The sequence below is a fragment of the Balearica regulorum genome, chromosome 4, assembly GCF_011004875.1.
Source record: "Balearica regulorum gibbericeps isolate bBalReg1 chromosome 4, bBalReg1.pri, whole genome shotgun sequence".
Classification (NCBI taxonomy): domain Eukaryota; kingdom Metazoa; phylum Chordata; class Aves; order Gruiformes; family Gruidae; genus Balearica; species Balearica regulorum.
This window is the reverse complement of record NC_046187.1, coordinates 68,308,048-68,327,241: the sequence shown is the minus strand read 5'-3', so window position 1 is coordinate 68,327,241 and position 19,194 is coordinate 68,308,048. Positions and strand designations below refer to the sequence as shown.

At 41.4% G+C, this 19,194-nt stretch overlaps 1 protein-coding gene across 1 annotated transcript; it reads left to right on the top strand.

Moving 5' to 3' along the window:
* The first annotated feature begins 1,057 nt into the window (after window positions 1-1,057).
* Window positions 1,058-3,820, top strand: CYTL1 (cytokine like 1). The gene is made up of 4 exons (XM_010303180.2): window positions 1,058-1,345; window positions 1,453-1,497; window positions 2,870-2,998; window positions 3,164-3,820. Exons 1-4 carry the CDS (start codon window positions 1,202-1,204, stop codon window positions 3,245-3,247), a joined length of 402 nt encoding a protein of 133 aa, XP_010301482.1. The 5' UTR covers window positions 1,058-1,201; the 3' UTR covers window positions 3,248-3,820.
* The last annotated feature ends 15,374 nt before the right edge of the window (window positions 3,821-19,194 follow it).

The following is a 19,194-nucleotide window of genomic DNA, read 5'->3' as shown; positions in this document are numbered from 1 at the left end:
CTCTCTTTCCCTGTTTCCTCCAGGCGTTTTGGTGGATTTAAGTCAGAGTCCTCTGCAACATATAGAATACTCCTTTCTCCCGAAAGTAGTTTTCAAGACTTTGATTTTCTCTCTAAAATGGCTGGTGGGAAGCCCCTTTCTTTTACAGGTGTTCAGCCATTTCCCCTTCTCCCACCTTCAGATGAACCCCCTGGTCTACTGCAATGCCAGGGCATTGCACTACTTCATCAGATACTTTACTATTTTGGTTAATATAATTTCAATTTGAAGGGGACGGGGTTGGTGTGTGTGGGGGGGATAACTTGTGAAATAACCAGTTCTTCATTTAAGGGTCCCTCCATTTTATAGCATGATTAACATGTAAGAACAACATATGTTCAGCCTCGCGACTGCATCCCAGCATCTGGATTTCTCAGCTCCATCTGGCATCTAATAAAAGAACACAGCCTCAGAAAGCAAAATGGTTTTTATACATTTATGACAGCCATATAGAGAGGTATTCATTCTGTTCGAGACCACAAATGTGTAAATACACAGGTTTCCTGAAGCAGCCATAACAAGCACTATTGTTTTGATTAAGAAATTGTGAGCATCTGCATAGGTTGAAAAGAGAAAATGATACTGGATGTGGGAGGCTTCCTTTATAGCAGTAACCTTTTAGACCTGCTAAGGATGAAAAGCAAGTCTGATTGATACTGCTAACATAAGACACCAGTCCTGGAAGGATGCTTCTCTACCTGCAGCCTGTGTAGTCCCTCAGCTATACACTATGTTCTCAAGAAAGAGGTGTGTGTGCCAAAGCACATACAGGATCAGGGCCTACAACCCTTTGATAACCCCGTGCTGTTTCTTACACGTATTTCTGTTGCTTGAGATGCTCACTAGATTGTCTTCTTTCTGGAATGAAAAGTGCCAGTAGTGTTTGTTTTTGTTATCCTCATTCCCTCCTTTCCCTGCTCCAGGCAGGAAAGCACTAGCAGCTCTGCCTCATAGGTTGGCAGGAAATTTAAAACGGCAGCAAGCTTCTGCTCGGACCACCCCCAGACTTTTTTTTTTTTTTTTTTTTTTTCCATTGATGCAGGAGACTATTTAATTGGGGGCTGACTTGTCAAAGTTACTCCTTGACGCTTACCAGTAGCTGCCTAATCACTAACAGTGATTTTTTTCCTCCCTTCCTCCTCCTTTGGACAAGCTCCCCACAATGAAGATGCTGCTGAGCCTGTTTGCTCTGCTCTCTGCTGCCCTGTTAGTCCACACAGCCCCTCCAACTTGCTACTCAAGGGTGTTGTCTCTGAGCAAAGAAATCACGGAGTCCTTTAAGGAGTTACAGACTTCCAAAGCTGTGGTGAGTCTCCCTAAAAACTGCTCCTGCAAAGACGCTGTGGGTTGCTTCCTTCTGACACAAGCTTCTCTCAAAACAAAATTGCAATGGGTTTTTCTTCTTTCCTGCAGGACTCGTGTGTGGAGATGCTGCCCAGGCTGTACTTGGACATACATGTAAGTTTTCACACTTCTTTCTTACTGCTATGCAGTAAAAGCAGCTAATGAAAAATAAGAGTAACTCTTAAGATTGTAGTCCAGAAGAGTGGTTTGAAATGAATTTTTAGAGGTTTAATTAACTAGAGAGATGAGTGAGGGAAAAAAAAAAATCTCATTTTGATCCTTATTAAAATCCCTATAGACCTTCTGAGATTTTACTTCTTTAAAAATTAAAAAAATTAGGAAATCAATATTTCAAAGTGATTACCATTTGTACATTATTGATGGATTGTGACAGAGCCTTTTCAGAAGTTAAATATGTGCAACAAAACTTTGAATAATAATTTAAAAGAAGAAATGCAGAATAAACTTTCCTCACTTGATAAATCTACTTCATTTTATATTATGAGTGGCTTCTGGCACTGCAGCTTTAATAAAGAGAAGTGCAGGAATACCTTGCTGGCTTTTCCCTTTTTAAATAGCCACTTGTTGAATCCAGAAAGAAAAAGTACGCCTGAGGATATGGAAGTGTGATACTGAGAAAAGACAGCAGTAGTCATCTCCCAGCAAAGACAAAATAGCCTCCTGCACACATAGTTTATGTCATAGTGTTCTGCCCTGGGATATTTGACATATTTTGTTTCTTTTCCCAGTGCTCCACTGAGTACCTAAAAGGTAGACAATATCAGACAAAGCAAGAGATGTCTGACACATTTTGCCTGAGGCAACTACACCTACACTGTCAGCTCTTGCAAGTCAGGACCCTCTAGATCCCAATTCCAGAGTTGCCAGTGCCTCACTGCATGGCACAGGCCAAGCAATGTGAGTCTGGTGCCTCAGTTTCCCTTGCTTTAAAGCTTTACCTGCTTCACAAGGACATTGTGAAATTCATGTTGGCTGTGCTTTATTTTGATAATGCAAAGTCTGAGGTAACAATTACTCTGAAAAAAAAAATTTCCTGGTGCTCACAGTATTGCCTGTTGTACGGGAACAGAGGAATCATGTCTGTGAGATCTTGATAATCTGTTCACCAGCTAAATCAGGTTGTCTCTTAAAAGTGAGAGCATGCACCTACTCTGTAGGTAACTCCGCCTACTACAGGAGCAGATCTGATTGTATTGGCACTGCTGCCTCATAAAGCATGTGAGAAATAAGCTGGCAGACCAAAACTCTGTCCATGCACTTTTCCAAGCACTTATTTGGACCGAACGTTTTTGTTATGAAATATTGATGGTGAATTTTCCTAACTAAAGGTTACATAGATTACACTTACATAGAGGTAGGAATTCAAGGTTCCCACAGAGGCAGTAAGAATTTTGGAAGTGGTGGACAAGAAACATAAATCTGTGTTTGTGCAGGGTTACACATACCTCTTTTGCGTGCTTTGCAGAATTACTGTGTGTTGGCAAAACTCCGTGATTTTGTGGCCTACCCCAGATGTGAGAGAGTGCTTGAAGTGAGTGAGCTGAAGGAAAAAGCCCGGAGCCTGTACACCATCATGATCTCCTACTGCAGAAGGGTAGGTCAAGATGCACCAACAGGGCCATATTCTGCCCTTAGCCCCCTCTGTCTCCACCCAGTCCCCTCACTTCAGCAAAACTGGATCAGGGCCTGAGCTTCTCAACATTGTGCTATCTTCTGCCCTCCTCCTTATAAATGTTAGCCTTCTCTTTTGTTTCTCCAGGACTTGGTGTTCCTCACTGATGACTGTAGCGCTCTGGAAAATCCTATTCTGCCTCCCATTGAGCCCTCCATCACTGAGAGCTAAAATGAAGTCAACCCAAAAGTTGTACCTGGGAAGTTTTCAAGATAAAGAGTCAAAATATGTATACGTGGTCAACTACAACATTAACAGCTAACATCTTTTTCAAGCACACTAGCAATATTATCTCCAACCTACCCACTTTTCTCGGCCTTGGCAGGAAATGAGCTGCATGCCTTGCATACCTACTGAGCTGCTAGGAAAACTACGGTTAGAAAGTATTTTTTCATTTGGCAAGGTATGATATTTCAGCTTAGCCAAATGTATAAAGTATGTTTTGTTTAAACATTAGATACTAGATTTTTTTTTTTACTCTTTTATGAATAACTAGATTCATATAAAGAAAATACATTATGATCAATACTCTATCGTGACTTAGCAGTTCTTTTTTTATTTGATGGGCTTGGAAGGGATCACTTTTTTTTTTCTTAAAGTGTTTGATAGGAAAAGTGTAACTATGTACTGGCAGTTGTCTCTCTACGTAGCTCATACATGTATGATGATAGTTTTTGATGTCAGACTTGTAAGAATAGAGGTGAAAGTAACCTGTCTCTGTGGAAAACTAAATAAAAATAGCCTTCTAACCCAAGATGCTTGTGTTACATCATGTCTTTCAAGATCAACCCGAAAGGTGTCATTCTTACAAACTTACTTCTCACAGTCACTTGCAAGTTGCTTTTCACAGCATAAGCCATCTTTAGCTTTGTTTCCATAGCAATGCAAGCTTTGCTGTGTCTGCATGATTTGACAATATGTAGGTTTCTACTGAGAGATTTTTTTTTCCTTACTGAAAACAATTTCCTTGATGAAATTAGTGGAATTTTTAAAAATACTGCTTCTCTGTTGTGAGATTGTAGGTTGTGAGGCAGTGGCTCAGAAAGCCTATTAAATGTTTGAACAGATCATTGTGTTTCTAAGACACAGCCCACATAGTGAGCTACTGAGATTAATAAAATTTCCAAATAATAGTTCCATAGTGGTGAGTCCCTTCAGTATCTGCAGGACATGAGACCTTCACACCTGTCAGCTCTTTGGTACCAAGAAAGAAAGGATCTTCCCCGCATTCTCGGAAGTAGCCGTTATTACCCCAGAGAGTCTCTTCCTTCCCTCCATGCAAGTTCCTCTCTCTCCTGTACAATATCCACTGGTTGTTCATCTGCAGCACAGCCAACTCTGGTGACTTCGTCAGTGGTCTTACCATGTTTTATAAAAAAACACATCTTCTGTAATCATGGGATTATGTGACAATCTCCGCTCCTCTATCATCCTGTCATCCCAGTGAATATCTGAAGGTATAAACCAAAGTAACAACTCTTATGGAAACAAGTGAAGCATAACATTAATTCAAAGGAAAAAAGTGTGTCAGGGTGGGGGGGAGAGGGGAGGTGTTCTTTATGTTTGAATTATCCTGTTCTGTAGAAGCTATTAATCTGATTTTAGCTGTAGAAATTTGACTATCCTGTTGACCCACAGAATAACGGTAAGAAACAGTGAACTCAGGAGAGATACAGAGGAATGAAAGCAAACACGTAGTTTTCTTTTCAGTTTTTTCAAATCTAAGTGTAGATTCAAGGAATGTACCTGTCAGACGTGGTACTTCTCTCCTGAAGATGAAATCCTCACATGCTAGCACTACCACAGGCAGCTCACAGGGGTTCCCACTCAGGTGCCTCTATGGGCATCTTGTAGAGACAGTAGCACGCTCAGCAATATGATCTAGCACCAGGCTGAACTCAAAAAAGTGCAACAGATCAGATATAGTCCTACTATCAGAAAAATCATTGCTTAGCTTTCCTTTTAGGATTATTCTCCTCTCCAAGCCAGCAACCTCTGTACAAGATCCTACACACTCCAAAGATACCAATACCATTTTTTCTGCATCACCTAGACATACCCAAGGCCAACTCCTGTAACAGCAACCATATCCTGGAATAAGAGCACCTATTAGCACACTGGCAGGGAGCCTGATAACCACATAGGGAGCTCCTTGGCTCAAGGCGAAATGCAAGTGGAGTTGATCTGTTTGCTGTCAGACTCCACATTTAAGTTTTTCCTCCCTCTAACCAAGGGCTCAGCCACCACCTGGAGTAGCTCGTAGTGCTGGGATAACATCAAGGCCTATACACTTCCATACAAGTACCAAAACCACATCACAGCTCCTGCTTTTCATACCTTTGTGCAAAACCAGCCATGGATGTACCTTGCAAGAAAGCACGGTATGGTCACCACAGGCCATGGTGTTTGCAGAGCTAACCCAGGGACTGGGTGGTATGTGTGCCTGGAAGCTGGCAGCAGAAGCCGTTAAATTTTGGCTGTTTTTTCCATCTCCAGATGTCACGGGTTTTGAACACAGGCCTGTTGTTAAGCTTGTGTTGTGACTTGGCAAGCAATCTGCAGAGCAAGACGCATTTCCTTTTCCGCAGAAGCTCACGCAACTCTGTCCCTGAAACTGGACCTTGGGTAAAGTCTGTGCAGGTAACTGAGGCACTTCTGCCCCTGCTTCTTTCCTGTCGCATAGACACATATTTTCTGGAGTATTTGATGAGGGTTTTCTGATGGATCTTCTCATAATTCCTCTTTATCCTGCTTTATTGAAGTAAATAAGCCTTCCCTAGTCCATTTTGAAGGAACTCATGAACCTAACAGTAGATTTCTCCTGTAATGTTCTCCCATTGTTTCAACCACCTTCCAAATATATTTTTTCCTGCTTTAGGCTGATTACATTTGTGAGGAAAATGTAGCCTAATTTCTTTAGGACAAAACATCTTGCAAGAAGTCTTTGGAATTGGAAACAGAATAGAAATCATTACTTTACTTGTATTTCTCTAGTTAGTAACTTTAGCCTTTTCATGACTGACTGTGTTGGGTTTGCGTGGCAAGGTTTTGGTAGTGGGGGGGTCTACAGGGGTGGCTTCTGTGAGAAGCTGCTATAAGCTTCCCCTGTGTCTGATAGAGCCAATGCCAGCCGGCTCCAAGACGGACCCGCTGCTGGCCAAGGGAAAGATTGTGGTGGGTTGACCCTGGCTGGGGGCCAGGTGCCCACCAGAGCCGCTCTATCACTCCCCTCGTTCACTGGACAGGGGAGAAAAGGTACAATGAAAAGCTTATGGGTCGAGATAAGGACAGGGAGAGATCACTCACTAATTGTCATCATGAGCAAAACAGACTGAACTTAGAGAGGGAATTCATCTAATTTATTACTAAGCAAAACAGAGTAGAGGAATGAGAAATAAAATCAAATCTTAAAACACCTCCCCCCACCCCTCCCATCTTCCCAGGCTCAACTTCACTCCCAGCTTCAACCTCCACCCCCCCCAGCGGCACAGGGGGACGGGGAGTGGGGGTTACGGTCAGTTCATCACACGGTGTTTCTGCCACTTCTTCATCCTCAGGGGGAGGATTCCTCACATCATTCCCCTGCTCCAACATGGAGTCCCTCTCGCGGCAGACAGTCCTTCATGAACTGCTCCAGCGTGGGTCTCTCCCGTGGGGTGCAGACCTTCAGGAGCAAACTGCTCCAGCGTGGGTCCCCCACGGGGTCACAAGTCCTGTCAGCAAACCTGCTCTGGCGTGGGCTCCTCTCTCCACGGATCCACAAGTCCTGCCAGGAGCTTGCTCTAGCACGGGCTTCCCATCATCTAGGACACACACTGTCTGCAATATGCTCTTAGCATGGTTACTTACCAACAGCTCAGTTCTGTACTCTTACATCTTCTGCAGAAGCTGAGAAAAGCAACTAGATGCTTTGGGGACTGTACATACTTGAAAGGACTTTAAAAGCCTATCGTCCATTTGCAGATGCTGTATATTTTTATTCCCAGAATCAGATTTGTCTGGTTGTTGGTGTGCTTTTACACTGAGTATGTTCCCTGTGGTTTATGCTGTGACTCTCTTCACATCTCGTATGTCATTTTTAATGGAAAGTGTGCTGAAAGCAAAGTTATGCTCTTTCAGTTCACAGTAACCTGCTGTCACTCAGACTGTCTTAATGAGATTTGTGATTATATGAACCCTTTTTATGAGCAGCATCTTTTTCCAGGTTGTCACTGTCCAGGGGAAAAAATCACTGATAAAGAGATCTAATCCACTTGTAATCTGCCAAGAAATCATCCACTTCTCCCTTTAAGTAAGACCGTAAGTTTACCAACTTTTTAATTTACCATTATACCAGGTATATAAGGAGCCATGGAGCCATTCATGCAGCTGAGTATTTATTCCTGCAACACAGTAGCCTATGCTCATTAGGGCCCCGGTCAACAGGGAGGTCGTGAAGGGATTGAGAAAGACATATTTGTTGTAATTTGTCAACTGGCATCTTGCCTAGTTATTGCAGAATATTACTAAAAGCCATCATTAAGAAACTGCACTCAGTTCATATGATCATTAGGGAAGAACTGTAGAAAAACAAAGCATCCGTTCTGTTTTCTTGCCTGTTGATGGAGGTTTGTTGGAAAGAGCAGTCAATCCTAGGACTAGGTTTCCTTTTGCAGACTTTTCTCTATCTGCAAAAAGCCTCACTAAAGAGCAGTCCTAGGACTTCTAGCCTCTCCCTCATTTTATCATATGGAATCCCAAGGCAGTCAAAATGGTAGCTCTTGGGGCCTGTCTCTGCAAAATTATTCAAATGCATTAATTTCAAATTTTGTATTATGGATTTTACTAGAACCAGCTCCTTTCCCATCTCTTTTGCTCCACATCAGGCTTTCCTTAAGTAGGCATTCTAGTCACTTAATTCCTCCTACACTGTTTTTAGGTGAAACCAGGCTAGGGATGAGGGCTAGCAAATGTCTAATCCCCGGCCACTGCCCCGAGTCAGGAAAGATGGCAGCCTTTGAGCAGATAATTAGATCATCCAAGGTGACAGGGTTCCACTGATGGTCCATGGATATCATGTGACCTGCTACTAATTAATAAGGTACAAATTAAATGTGGTCTTATCAAATTTAAAAAAAAAAAAAAGGGCAAAGAAAAAACAGTAAAGTAGGACTGGGGAGGAATCTGAACTTTTTGGAGTGGAGTGTTAGTTTGTCCAAACACCAGATTCGTGAGTGCCCATTTCTCCATTGCACATTTCCCTATGTATGTGGCATCTGTGGGTTGAGCTAATGCAATGCTGACGGAGATTTTCCAAAAATTTGCTACTATGCTAAGGTCTTGTAAATAATGTTAGCCTACAAACATTTAACCACTGTACTTTTTTCCACATTAGAATCTTGTCATTTTTGGAGTGTATGGCAATGCAAGTGAAAATTATAATGGACAAGCTCCACCAACTTTGTTTGTGCAATTTTTTGGATTCACACTTTTCTTTTAGGCTTAGTATGGCCAGGAACCCTGTGACACCGAAGATTTTACTGTTAGCCTGCCAGAGTTAAAAAAAAAAAAAACCAGTCTGCTAGGGAGCTGTTGGTAGCTAAGTTAAAATTCAGGAACAATGTCCAGGGAAAGGCCATGATCTCATTATCAAAAGGTTTTTCATAGTCTATGTTTCCTCAGTGTAGAGTAAATGCATATCCTCAGATAAATAATATAGCAATGAACAGAAAACCAATTAAAATATCTATCTTTTGATAGATAAATAAATACATTTATACCCTGAAATCCTGTTTCATGTTCGCAGGGTCTGTCTTCAGACAGTTGAGAGTATTTTGAAGCCAAACAGACATGGAGGGGGGACCTATCCAAAGATGTTTTGCAATGGATTGAAATATATTGACATTACTTCATTAATATTCATACCTTACAGAACAGAAAAAGCCAAAGTCATAGAATAAGAAAGAAGCTCAAGACCTCCTAATGCATCCCTTGAGCCCAAGACTAGCCTGGCTATCCCAGGTCATTCCTGATAGCAGTTTGCCTGAAAAAATTTAAGAAAAAGTTGATCTAGAAAGCCACAGCAGTTCAAATAAATCCATTCCAGACCCCACTTTTGTTACAAAGCTTTACCTGGTACTCAATTTGCCCTCTCAAAACTTAAGCCCATTGCCTGCTGCTTTGTTCAGCAGAAAAATGGGGATTGGATTGTTCTTTTTTTGCCGTTGCAGCAGACATTAGTACATTTGAAGACTTCTGTCTCTTTCTCTCTCCCTACTCAACAAATGCAATTCTTTCAATCTTTCTTCATTGATCAGAGGTCTAGAAAACATGACCTGTCTTGTTGCATTTCTTCTAGCTCTATCCACTTGGTTTCCATCCTATTTGAAGCACATTGCTCAAAGTTAAATATAGATATCCAGCTGAGGCTTTATCAATGTCAAGTAGTGTAGAAAGAAAGATTTATCAGTAATGTTCTGACACCAGTAGATTACAAATAAAAAATCATCTCCAAGAATCTGGAGACATTGTTACACTTTTTTATTTAAATTTTAAGATTAATGTGGAAAGTTAGAGTACAAGTTGGCCTCACTACTGTATAATGAAAAAAACATTTGGGGGAAAACAAACAAACAAACAAAAGAGCAACAGATACTGATGGCTGCTTCATTTGCTGTACAGGTAGATATAAAGTCTACCGGACTCTATGCCAGTTTTGAATAGACTATGCAATGAGGAATCATGTTTTTTAAATTCATACGGACTCTACAAAGTCATCCACACCTCCTCCTTCCCAGGACACTGTCCCAGCTCCCAGGCTGTCAAATCCTGCCAGAACTGAGCCATGGCACAACTGAGGATGCGAGGTTCCTTTTAGACCCCTACATTAAATGTCTTTGTGCCTTTCTCTGGCACTCTCTGACATGAAACGGTTCATGTCCTAACTACTGAACACTTGCCTTCCTAACCAGGGTGGTTGCAGCCAAGATGCCTTTTGGCAATGGTCTCTTGTCCATACTGTCTCCCAGAACACATCCAAAACTTGTTTGGAAGAGTAGCATCTGCCCCAGGTCAAAGCTGTGCACAGAACTGTTATAAAAATTTCCAAGTACAGCCAGGCGGGTTTTGATACCTGGCAATGTTCCTAACACTGAGCAAATAACTGACTGATTTTGGAGTGCAGCAGTTCAGTTGTTCTCCTGGGAGGAGAGCTGTGCTTTCCAGATTGTTAATGCATTTCATATTATTATTGAATTAAAACACAAACCCTGAAGCAGTCCAGGGAACAGACCCCAAACCTGCCGAGTTTCCATGTGACTTTCCCATAAGTACCTGATAAACAAGTCAGAAAGGTGCTATTCCTATTGAAAGAGAAAGGGAAGCAAGAATGTAATTTTTAGTAAACCAGGGTCAGATAGAAGCACTTCTAGTGACCTAGGAAGAGGAAAAAATGTTCTTAGGCAATCACAACTTTTGTTTGTTTGCTTTCCACTGTTTAATACAGAGGAAGCTTTTTCTGCAGTTGCAGAATTTAAACTATTTCTCTCCACTGTGAGTTCTCTGAGGTCCAATAAGTGCTTGGCTGTTGCTGCCTTCTTATGACAGCTAGACAGTCAGAAGATGGGAGCTTGGAAAGCAGGCCATTTATCAAAAAAATTTCCTTGATCAGGACACAGAGGCCAGGTCAAGGAAGCAAATACACTCGGGCTATCCTATAGCCTCCCTTTTCTAGTGAATAGGAATTGTCTCTGGGTTTATAACTGCAGTCACTAGCCATACATCTGGGAATTATTTGCATTGTATGCACCCAAACAGTTTTGCCTTTTAATTGCTGTTAAGTGTGTTGCTTGCATTAGTGTCCTTCTCTAAAATTTTAATAGCAAGCTATAATTTTTAATATTTTTTTTTTAAGTAGACCTAGGAACTCAGTTCTAGACTAAAGCATGTCATGAGTATCTTTCATCCAGGCTGTACAGCCTGGGACTGGCCCTCAACCAACTGGTGCAGTTTGGAGCTGGGCTAAGCCACAGCCATTTCTGGGGGTACGGCAGACAGTTGCATTTATGTAGCACCTTTCTTCACTTCGCACTTTTATTCCCTTCAAACACCACTGTCTCATTTTTATTAAGGATCTGAATGTGTAATGCTGGAGAAGTCCTAGGATCCTGCAGCCTGAGCTTTGAGAAGCCTTGTATGGACACCAGAAGAAAGTCCACAGCCCAATTACTTGCAGCCTGGGGTACCTATGCCACCCCTGAAATCCTCTGCATCAAAGGTAAAAAATGTCATGATCGATACAGGAAAAAGGAAGAATGACACAGCATGATGGTCTGCAGGAGGGGCAGGCTGGGCGAACTTCCACCATGGCCACAAAGAGCAGGCAGAAGGTCAGAGCCAGATCTGCCCCCTCTCCCACCCCATAACACACTGCTCAGCACTTTTGAGAACAAATGGGCTTATCGGGCTGCTTAAGATAAACCTGACATAAGCCTTGCCTTTTTGCCACGATCTTCAGTGTCAAAAGTTTTTAACTGATCCTAAAGGTCCCTCGGTCACTTTGGCTGAACAGAGGGAGAAGAATGTGGATGGAAAGGAAGAAGAGCCAAGCAAAACCATCCTGCACCTTTGTTTGTTCAAACAAAGATGGTTCAGTTTCTGCAAAACTGTTTTCAACTGCAAATGCATCAGACTTGCTCTGGTATCCTGTAATGGCATTTTATCACTTACATCCTCACAAAACAGTCTTATTCAGAGGAGAAATTATGGAAATAAAATCATTTCTAATCATCACTATCTTCAAAGAAGGACAACAAAGAGTTGCTCTCAAGAAAATCTATTGATAAGGGTAATTATGCTATTAGGCTTTCTCAGTCATCTCTTCATACATACAGTAATTACTTTCAACTTAGAATCATTCGTCAGCGTGGCATAAAAATCTGGATAAAGATGTAGACAGGTAAAGAAAAGATCATGAAGTCCTTTATGTACATTAATTACACCTCATAATACCTCTGACAACTCAGAAAGAGATTATTAAATTTAGGCATTGATGCCTCTAAATCAGACTGCTTATTTAGTTATTTAAATGCAGTTTTGAGGATCTACATATGAACACTGTAGCATAAACAGCTTGCCTAGGATCAGACAGCAAATTTATGACAGTGTCAAAAAATAAGCATACGCCTTTTGAGCCTCCTTCTCCAGCACTCTGAGCATTGCCTTTAGCCACATGTCCTCACACAGTCTAGGAGTGGCTCTTGTACTTTCTGTCAGCCAGCATTTTACACAGCAATCAAATGGATTACTATTTCATTGTGCTTGGCAAGCTTTTGACCCAAGCTAGATTTGTGGTCCAAATTTAAAATGGATTCTTATTACATATGCCAGAACTGGTTTGAAGAAATATTTCCTCCCTGTTAAAGCTCTTGTCAAGCCAATGAAAAGCCAGTCTATTTTCTGTAATATGTACCTCCCAGTGGCTTATATGGGACACATGATATTGAAAAGCAAAGACCTGATGGTCACAGCAAAATGTGCTTGACAAATTGCATTTTGGTAATAATATCATCCAAAATTCAGCAGCAAACAATAACTTCAGAACAGTTGTGGATTCCTAAAAAGTGTTGAAATCCTGCAGAACATTGACAAACTGTTTAACCTGGATCCCTAAAAGTACAGTGATGTGTTATTAATGTCTTCAAAAGCCAATTCTGCAGCCACCACCACTGAGACCGTATGATGCAAGGGTGTCCATACACTTCGCATGTTTACAGTCAGACATCAAGCTAGACTATATGATAAGGCCCCATGCCTCTTCTCTCTTTTACCTGGGCAGTCAAATGAAATTTCATACAATAACACCACTGAACAGCTAGTGAAAGACAAGAGGCCTGTCAGGATCAGCATCCAGAATTCTAATTAAAAAATGAGGGAAAGGAACCAGCATTTTCAAAGTGTGAACTGTAGTGTTACAAACACTAGTATTTTAAATGGGATTTCTACTGACTGTCAGGATATGTTATCAAGAGCCCAGGGTACAGATCAGATCAAACAAATGATGCTAGTAAACCAGAGGCAGTAAACGAGCAGGCAGTGATATTTCCTTTTATCCAAGTATGCAGAATAGTCGACACCAGGATGTTACACAAATATGCAGCATAATTAATGGTACGTTCTGCCCTGGTACAACTGCTGTGGGACTGGGTGCATTGTGGGATGCATTCACTGGGGAACCCTCATAAAGAAAACTATGAAAGGAAAAAGAAACCAAAAACCCACGGAACTGTCCACGTGTCAACTATGCTGAAAGATTACTCAAAGCCTAGGTCCAGGCTCCATATCTAGTCATGTACTGTAAAATACCTTTATGCCATGCAGTTTACATTGCTTGTTCTTACTGGGCATTCCTGATGCTTTTGTTCTGCTGCTATCTGTTGTAAAACCTACCCGATGTGAGCAGGGGCGATATTCCTCTTCATTCCCCCAAAGCAAAGGTTCAGTTCCAGCCTTTCTGCACTGTGTCAGAATGCAGAAGGTTCCTTAAATCATCAACTGCGTTCATTTGGGCCAAACTGCAACAGCCCTGCCTCATAGGTAATGACCAGACCCTGTGCTGCAACTTGCCATTTTCCCTGACTCCCGTGATCACAGATATCTGGCTACACATCTATTGCTCAGTCTCGGAGCAGCTGAAGAGCCACGGCAGGATGCTGCGGTGGGGACCATGCCTTCTCACAGGGCTCTGCACTCAAAACGAAACCCGCAGCAGGAGATACTCCCACAAACATCCTCCACCTTCCCCATCACTCACACTCTCACATGAGTTAAAACCATGCCAAAACTTACACAAGGAGTCTGCGTGGATCATAGATTATAAAAAACCTAGGTAGCCTTTTATTATTGCTATTTGAAGCAAGTTTATCTGTTAAGCAATAAGTAACCCTTCTTCACTACTTCAATCTGGAAAAGAGACACTGTGTCTCAGCATCTGAGTCATTGAGATGGACTAAAAAAAACCCAGCAGAAACATACCTATCAACTTTTGAAGCTGTGTGACTACTACGTAAGTTTTAACAGCACATTTACAACGAAAACAGTGAAGTTGGCAACAATAATGCACACTGTTGACCTTAGGGTTTTTTTGTAAACTTAGGCTCCTCCTTAAAGGACTATGTGCTGATAGGTTCAAAGAAGCTTCCCAATCAAACTTTTGGCATTTCACCATTTTTGCTTTTCATCTGTCCACAAATTTATGACTTCTACTCACCAAGTCAGATTGCAAAGTTAGAAAGCTGCTGCATGGACTATTTTTCTCTTTTCCACTCCACTTAGCTTCATTGATTTTGAAATCTGCCTCTCTACAGCTGATTCAGGGTTTATTATTAACAATAGGCAGACACATTTTGATGCTACTTGATGCTGAAGATAGTTTTGGATAAATTGAAGGAAGATTGCTGTAATACAAGAAGGCAAGAGGATCAGCTTTGTCTCTGTAAGTCTGGAGTATGAAAAGTTTATTGCCAGGTTTAATTTATCTTTGCTGGAAGGCGCATGAACTCGAAGAGATAAATTTGTCCCAAATGTGCAGAAAACAGTGCACCTCATAAAAACTGTGTTCATTTATTCTTTCAGTCAATTCCCATAAATCAACCCCCCAAAACGCAATTTATAAATATCCTATTATATTATGGAAGTTGCAGATAGTAAATCTATTCCCCCTGAAATTACATTCCCTGTGCTCCACGCTTTTCAAAGAGGATGTCTTTACCAACGCTAAAACAAGAGCACGGTGCATGGGTGACCAATGAGCTCCTGACAAAACTCAAATATAAAAAGAAAGGTCCCATGAGGTGGAATCGCGGTCAGAAGACACAGGAAGAATATAGAGACACTGTCTGAGCATGCAGGGACAGGGTTAGGGAAGCCAAAGCCCACCTGGAGTTGAATCTGGAAAGGGGCTGTAAGGGCAGGTACATGGACACGCATTCCACAGCAGCATGGACCCACTGCTGAAAGGGGAGGGCAAGCTGGTGACAAAGGGCATAGCAAAGGTACTCACTGCCTTTTTTGCTTCCATCTTTAATGATAAGATCAGCCTTCAGAAATCCCAGGCCCCAAAGACCAGTAGGAAAGTCTGGAGCAAAGAAAATTTACCCTGAGTAGACAAGGATCATGTAAGGAACATTTAAACAATCTGGATATACACAAGTCCATGGGGCCTGACAGGTTTCACTCACAAGTGCTGAGGGTTGATATCATTGTGAAACCACTCTCAATTATCTTTGGAAGGTCATGGTGACTGTGGGAGGTTCCCAAGGACTGGAAGAGCACAAAGGTTACTCTTATCTTTGAGTAGGGTAAAAAGGTTTTGGGGAACTGCAGGCTGGTCAACCTCACCTCCATCCCTGAGCAAGTCCTCCTGAAATCCATTTCCAAATATATAACGGACAAGAAGGAGATTGGGTGTGGTTGGTATGGACTTATGAAGGGGAAAATCATGCTTAACTAACCTGATAGACTTCTACAACCAGATGATGAGCATGGTGGATGAGTGGAGAGTAGTGGATGTTGTTTATCTCAACTTCAGAAACACTTTCAACACTGTTTCCCATAATACCATCAAACCCAAACTGAAGTAAAGGCTAGAGAAGTGAACAGAGAGATGGATCAAAAACTGGATGAAATCCTAGGTTCAAAAGATTGTGATTAGCAGCATGAAGTCCAGTTGGACACCAGTCACTAGTCATATACCTCAAGGGCTGATACCGGGGCCAACAGTTTTGACCTGTTGTACAAGTCCTGCACCTAGAGAGGAGTAACCGCAGGCACCAGAATACACTAAGAGGCTGGAAAGCAGCTTTTCAGAAAAGGACCTGGAGATCCTGGTGGACACCAAATTTAACATGAATCAGCAATGTGCTCTTGTGGCAAAATGTAACCATGGGCTGCATTAGGAAGAGTGCTGCCAGCAGGTCAAGGGAAGTGATCCTTCCCCTCTGCTTACCCCACTCACTGTGAGGGGGTCAGACACTGGAACAGGTTGCCCAGAGAGGTTGAGGAGTCTCCATCTTTGTAGATACTTGAAATACAACTGGACAAGGTCCTGAGGAACCTGCTCTAGCTGATTCTGCTTTGAGCATGTGGGGTGGACCAAACTTTCTCCAAATCTGAACCTTTCTGTGATTCTGCAATTACACCGGTGTGTTTTTAGTGCAGCTCTACCAAACATATCTGAAAGGTTTATTTGGTTCTCAGCAGGGAAAGGTCTCTATTACAAGACAGTCTATGTAACAGACTCCACTAGTGCAGTTTTCCTTCCTGCAGCTCTTCCCCCCAGATTATTAGTTTCTCTGGCAGAAGGATTAAATACAGTCTTGGTCAGAAGAATAGTTTCAGTAGTAAGGAGGGACAATCTTTTTAAACAAGTCATCTGGGATTTTCCATTCACAAGAGGTCTTTGCTGATTTTTACACTTCCAAATTGTTTTCTGTTAAGTCCAGCTTCCAACATCAGAAACAGTTGGTTCTGTCATAGAAGGGGGGAGGGGAGAAAACCTGAATAATATCTTTATTTGGAGGAAAGTCATCTTCCTTGAGAAAGGAAAAACAAACAAAAAACACCCAGGTATTGTGCAAGGGCACAGAGCTGGGTAGCACTTGATAGTACGGAACAGGCCGTACCCTGGCAGTCATTCCAGAACTTGCTGCCTTCCCATGGTTGATTGCTTCCTTTCCCTTCTGTTCTGTGACCACACACTCAATGATAGGAATATTCCTCTAGGGAAGACACACTATTTCCTTTTGTCTCTTTTTAAAATTTAATTCCTAATTGAATCTCTGCAAAGAAGAGATTTGAGATATCAAAAGTAGAACTATCACCACCTCTTGACAGTGTGGGATGATGTGAAGAGATGCAAAAAGCCTTCTGATGCTCCTGAAGCCCACTTTGTATCTTGTCCCTCACTGAGAGGAACAGGTTTTTGATGAGTAAGTATTCCCTGGCTCCATAGGGAATACAAGGTCTTGATGGCCCACCAAACTGTTGTCGCCTGTTACCACCTTGTTTAATGACTGTGGACTGAGTTCAAGAAATCAGATAGATAGGCAATCATTAAATCTATATTTAAATGGTACGCTGAGTAGGAATGAATTTAAACACACACTACAGAGTGAGCTCCTAACTGGATCTTCCAGAACAGTTTTGTATGGAAATGTGTTCCCAGGCAATATGTAACCAAGTAAACTGTGCTTATTTTACTTAATCCTTGTATTAAAACCAATGGTTCATGCTGTTCCAGTAAGATGATAACAGCAAGCTTACATAGGGTATTCTCCTGAAGGATATGAATCTCTTTATATCTAGGGAAATCAAAGTCTCATTTCTCCAAGTGCATAAATACTAACCAAAATCATATAAGGACATAGTCATAAATTAACCTTTATGAGTACTAGCAGTACCTTGTAGACCAATACACTAGAGGAATCATGCAACTGAACTATATCTTGCAGATATGAAGGCATGAACAACATAATTTGATTAGTCCCTTTGAATTCAAGAGATTATTCTGAACAGAAAAGTTGTCTAATATGCCTAAGCACCAAACTCCCCAAAGGTTAAACACTCAAGTATCTTGAAGAAGATTGGCCACAAGTGTTTCAAAAATTTGATCAAAGTAATAGAAACTATAAGGAAAGCATTAATAAAATTGACACTCGCTGTAATAGAATGGAAATAGCTTAAAAAGATTTTGAGAATATTTTGTGTTCTAGCATTAAAAAATATGTGAGGCAAGAAATAGGGCGTTTGCACAACTGTTACTCTGTCAGATAGTTTCTAAATCACCAACAGAGATGAGAGTCCCACTGTGCCTATCAAATTAACTTGTGGTCTAAACAGCATATTTAATAAAAAACTAATGGATTGACTTCCATTTTAGAGCTTTCTGAGACAGGTTTGATTTCTGAAAATTAGAAATTCTAGATCTGAATGGTCACATCCAGAGGAACAGGATAACTCCATGCTGTACAACATAAGTGCAACATCTTTCCCTCCCTCTTCTACTGCCCCCCACCCCAGACACTCCTCTCAGGTTACTGATAAATTGGGCTGATAAATGCCCAACTTTTGGAAGGAACATATGTACATGCATACATATGTGTATATATTTTTATTATTATTATTATTTTCCCCCAAAACTTACAGTCTGTTACTGCAACCATAAACACAACATCCAGTCACCTCAATGAGTCAGGCATCCCCATGGTAGAGACCACAGAGAAAAAATAAAGCCATATCACAGCAGAGAAAACAAAAAACAAACTGTGCTTTATTCAGCACCACAGGAGGCAAGAGCAGCCCAGCCAAAACTATGAAAAGTAACAGCCAGGACATCACTCCACCTTCTTGCTTTAGTCCTTTTCAGAGCTGCTGTTTTGTGGGCATCATGCTTATCCCCACATAGCCTGGAGCGTTACTCTGTCCTTTGAGTCTAGTCAATGTTCAAAGCTCCAACATAAGACCTGGTCAAAGTCTGAATGAGCCTGGCAATAGCATGATTTAGATAGATCCAATGAAAAGCTAAGATTTTTGCAGAAAAAACTTGACCTGTAATCCAGCAAACTGATCCATGTAAAACTGAGCAGCTTGAAGTTCCTTCAAATCTAATTTTTAAAGATAAACTTGACAAAGTTTAAGTTGCAACAGCTGAAGTGAGGACAGTTCACAGACTCCTGTGTACCACAGCAGTCTTCTGATAAACTATTACTCTTGTCTCCACTAATTGGTTTTGACTTGTGATAAGGATTTTGCAAAGAGATTAATTTTGCTTTGGAGAGATCACACTAGTGGCAAGATGGAGAATGTTATTCCAGGAAAGAGGATGGTTATTGAATGACTGTAGTTCTGCCACTTAAAGCTTCCTTTTTTCTTTTCTTCTCCAAAAGAGTGACTTGAAACAGTCCTATTCTGATTACTGAATTCATGAAATCACACACATCACTAAGGACTTCACTTGCTGCACATCTTGATTTGTGAAATGATTGCTTTAGCAATTTTGAGGAAATTTCTCAGGACTTGCAGGCCTATGCACTGATCTGACAGAAGAAGGAGAATACATATATTTTTTGGCTAGCTCAGAGTGC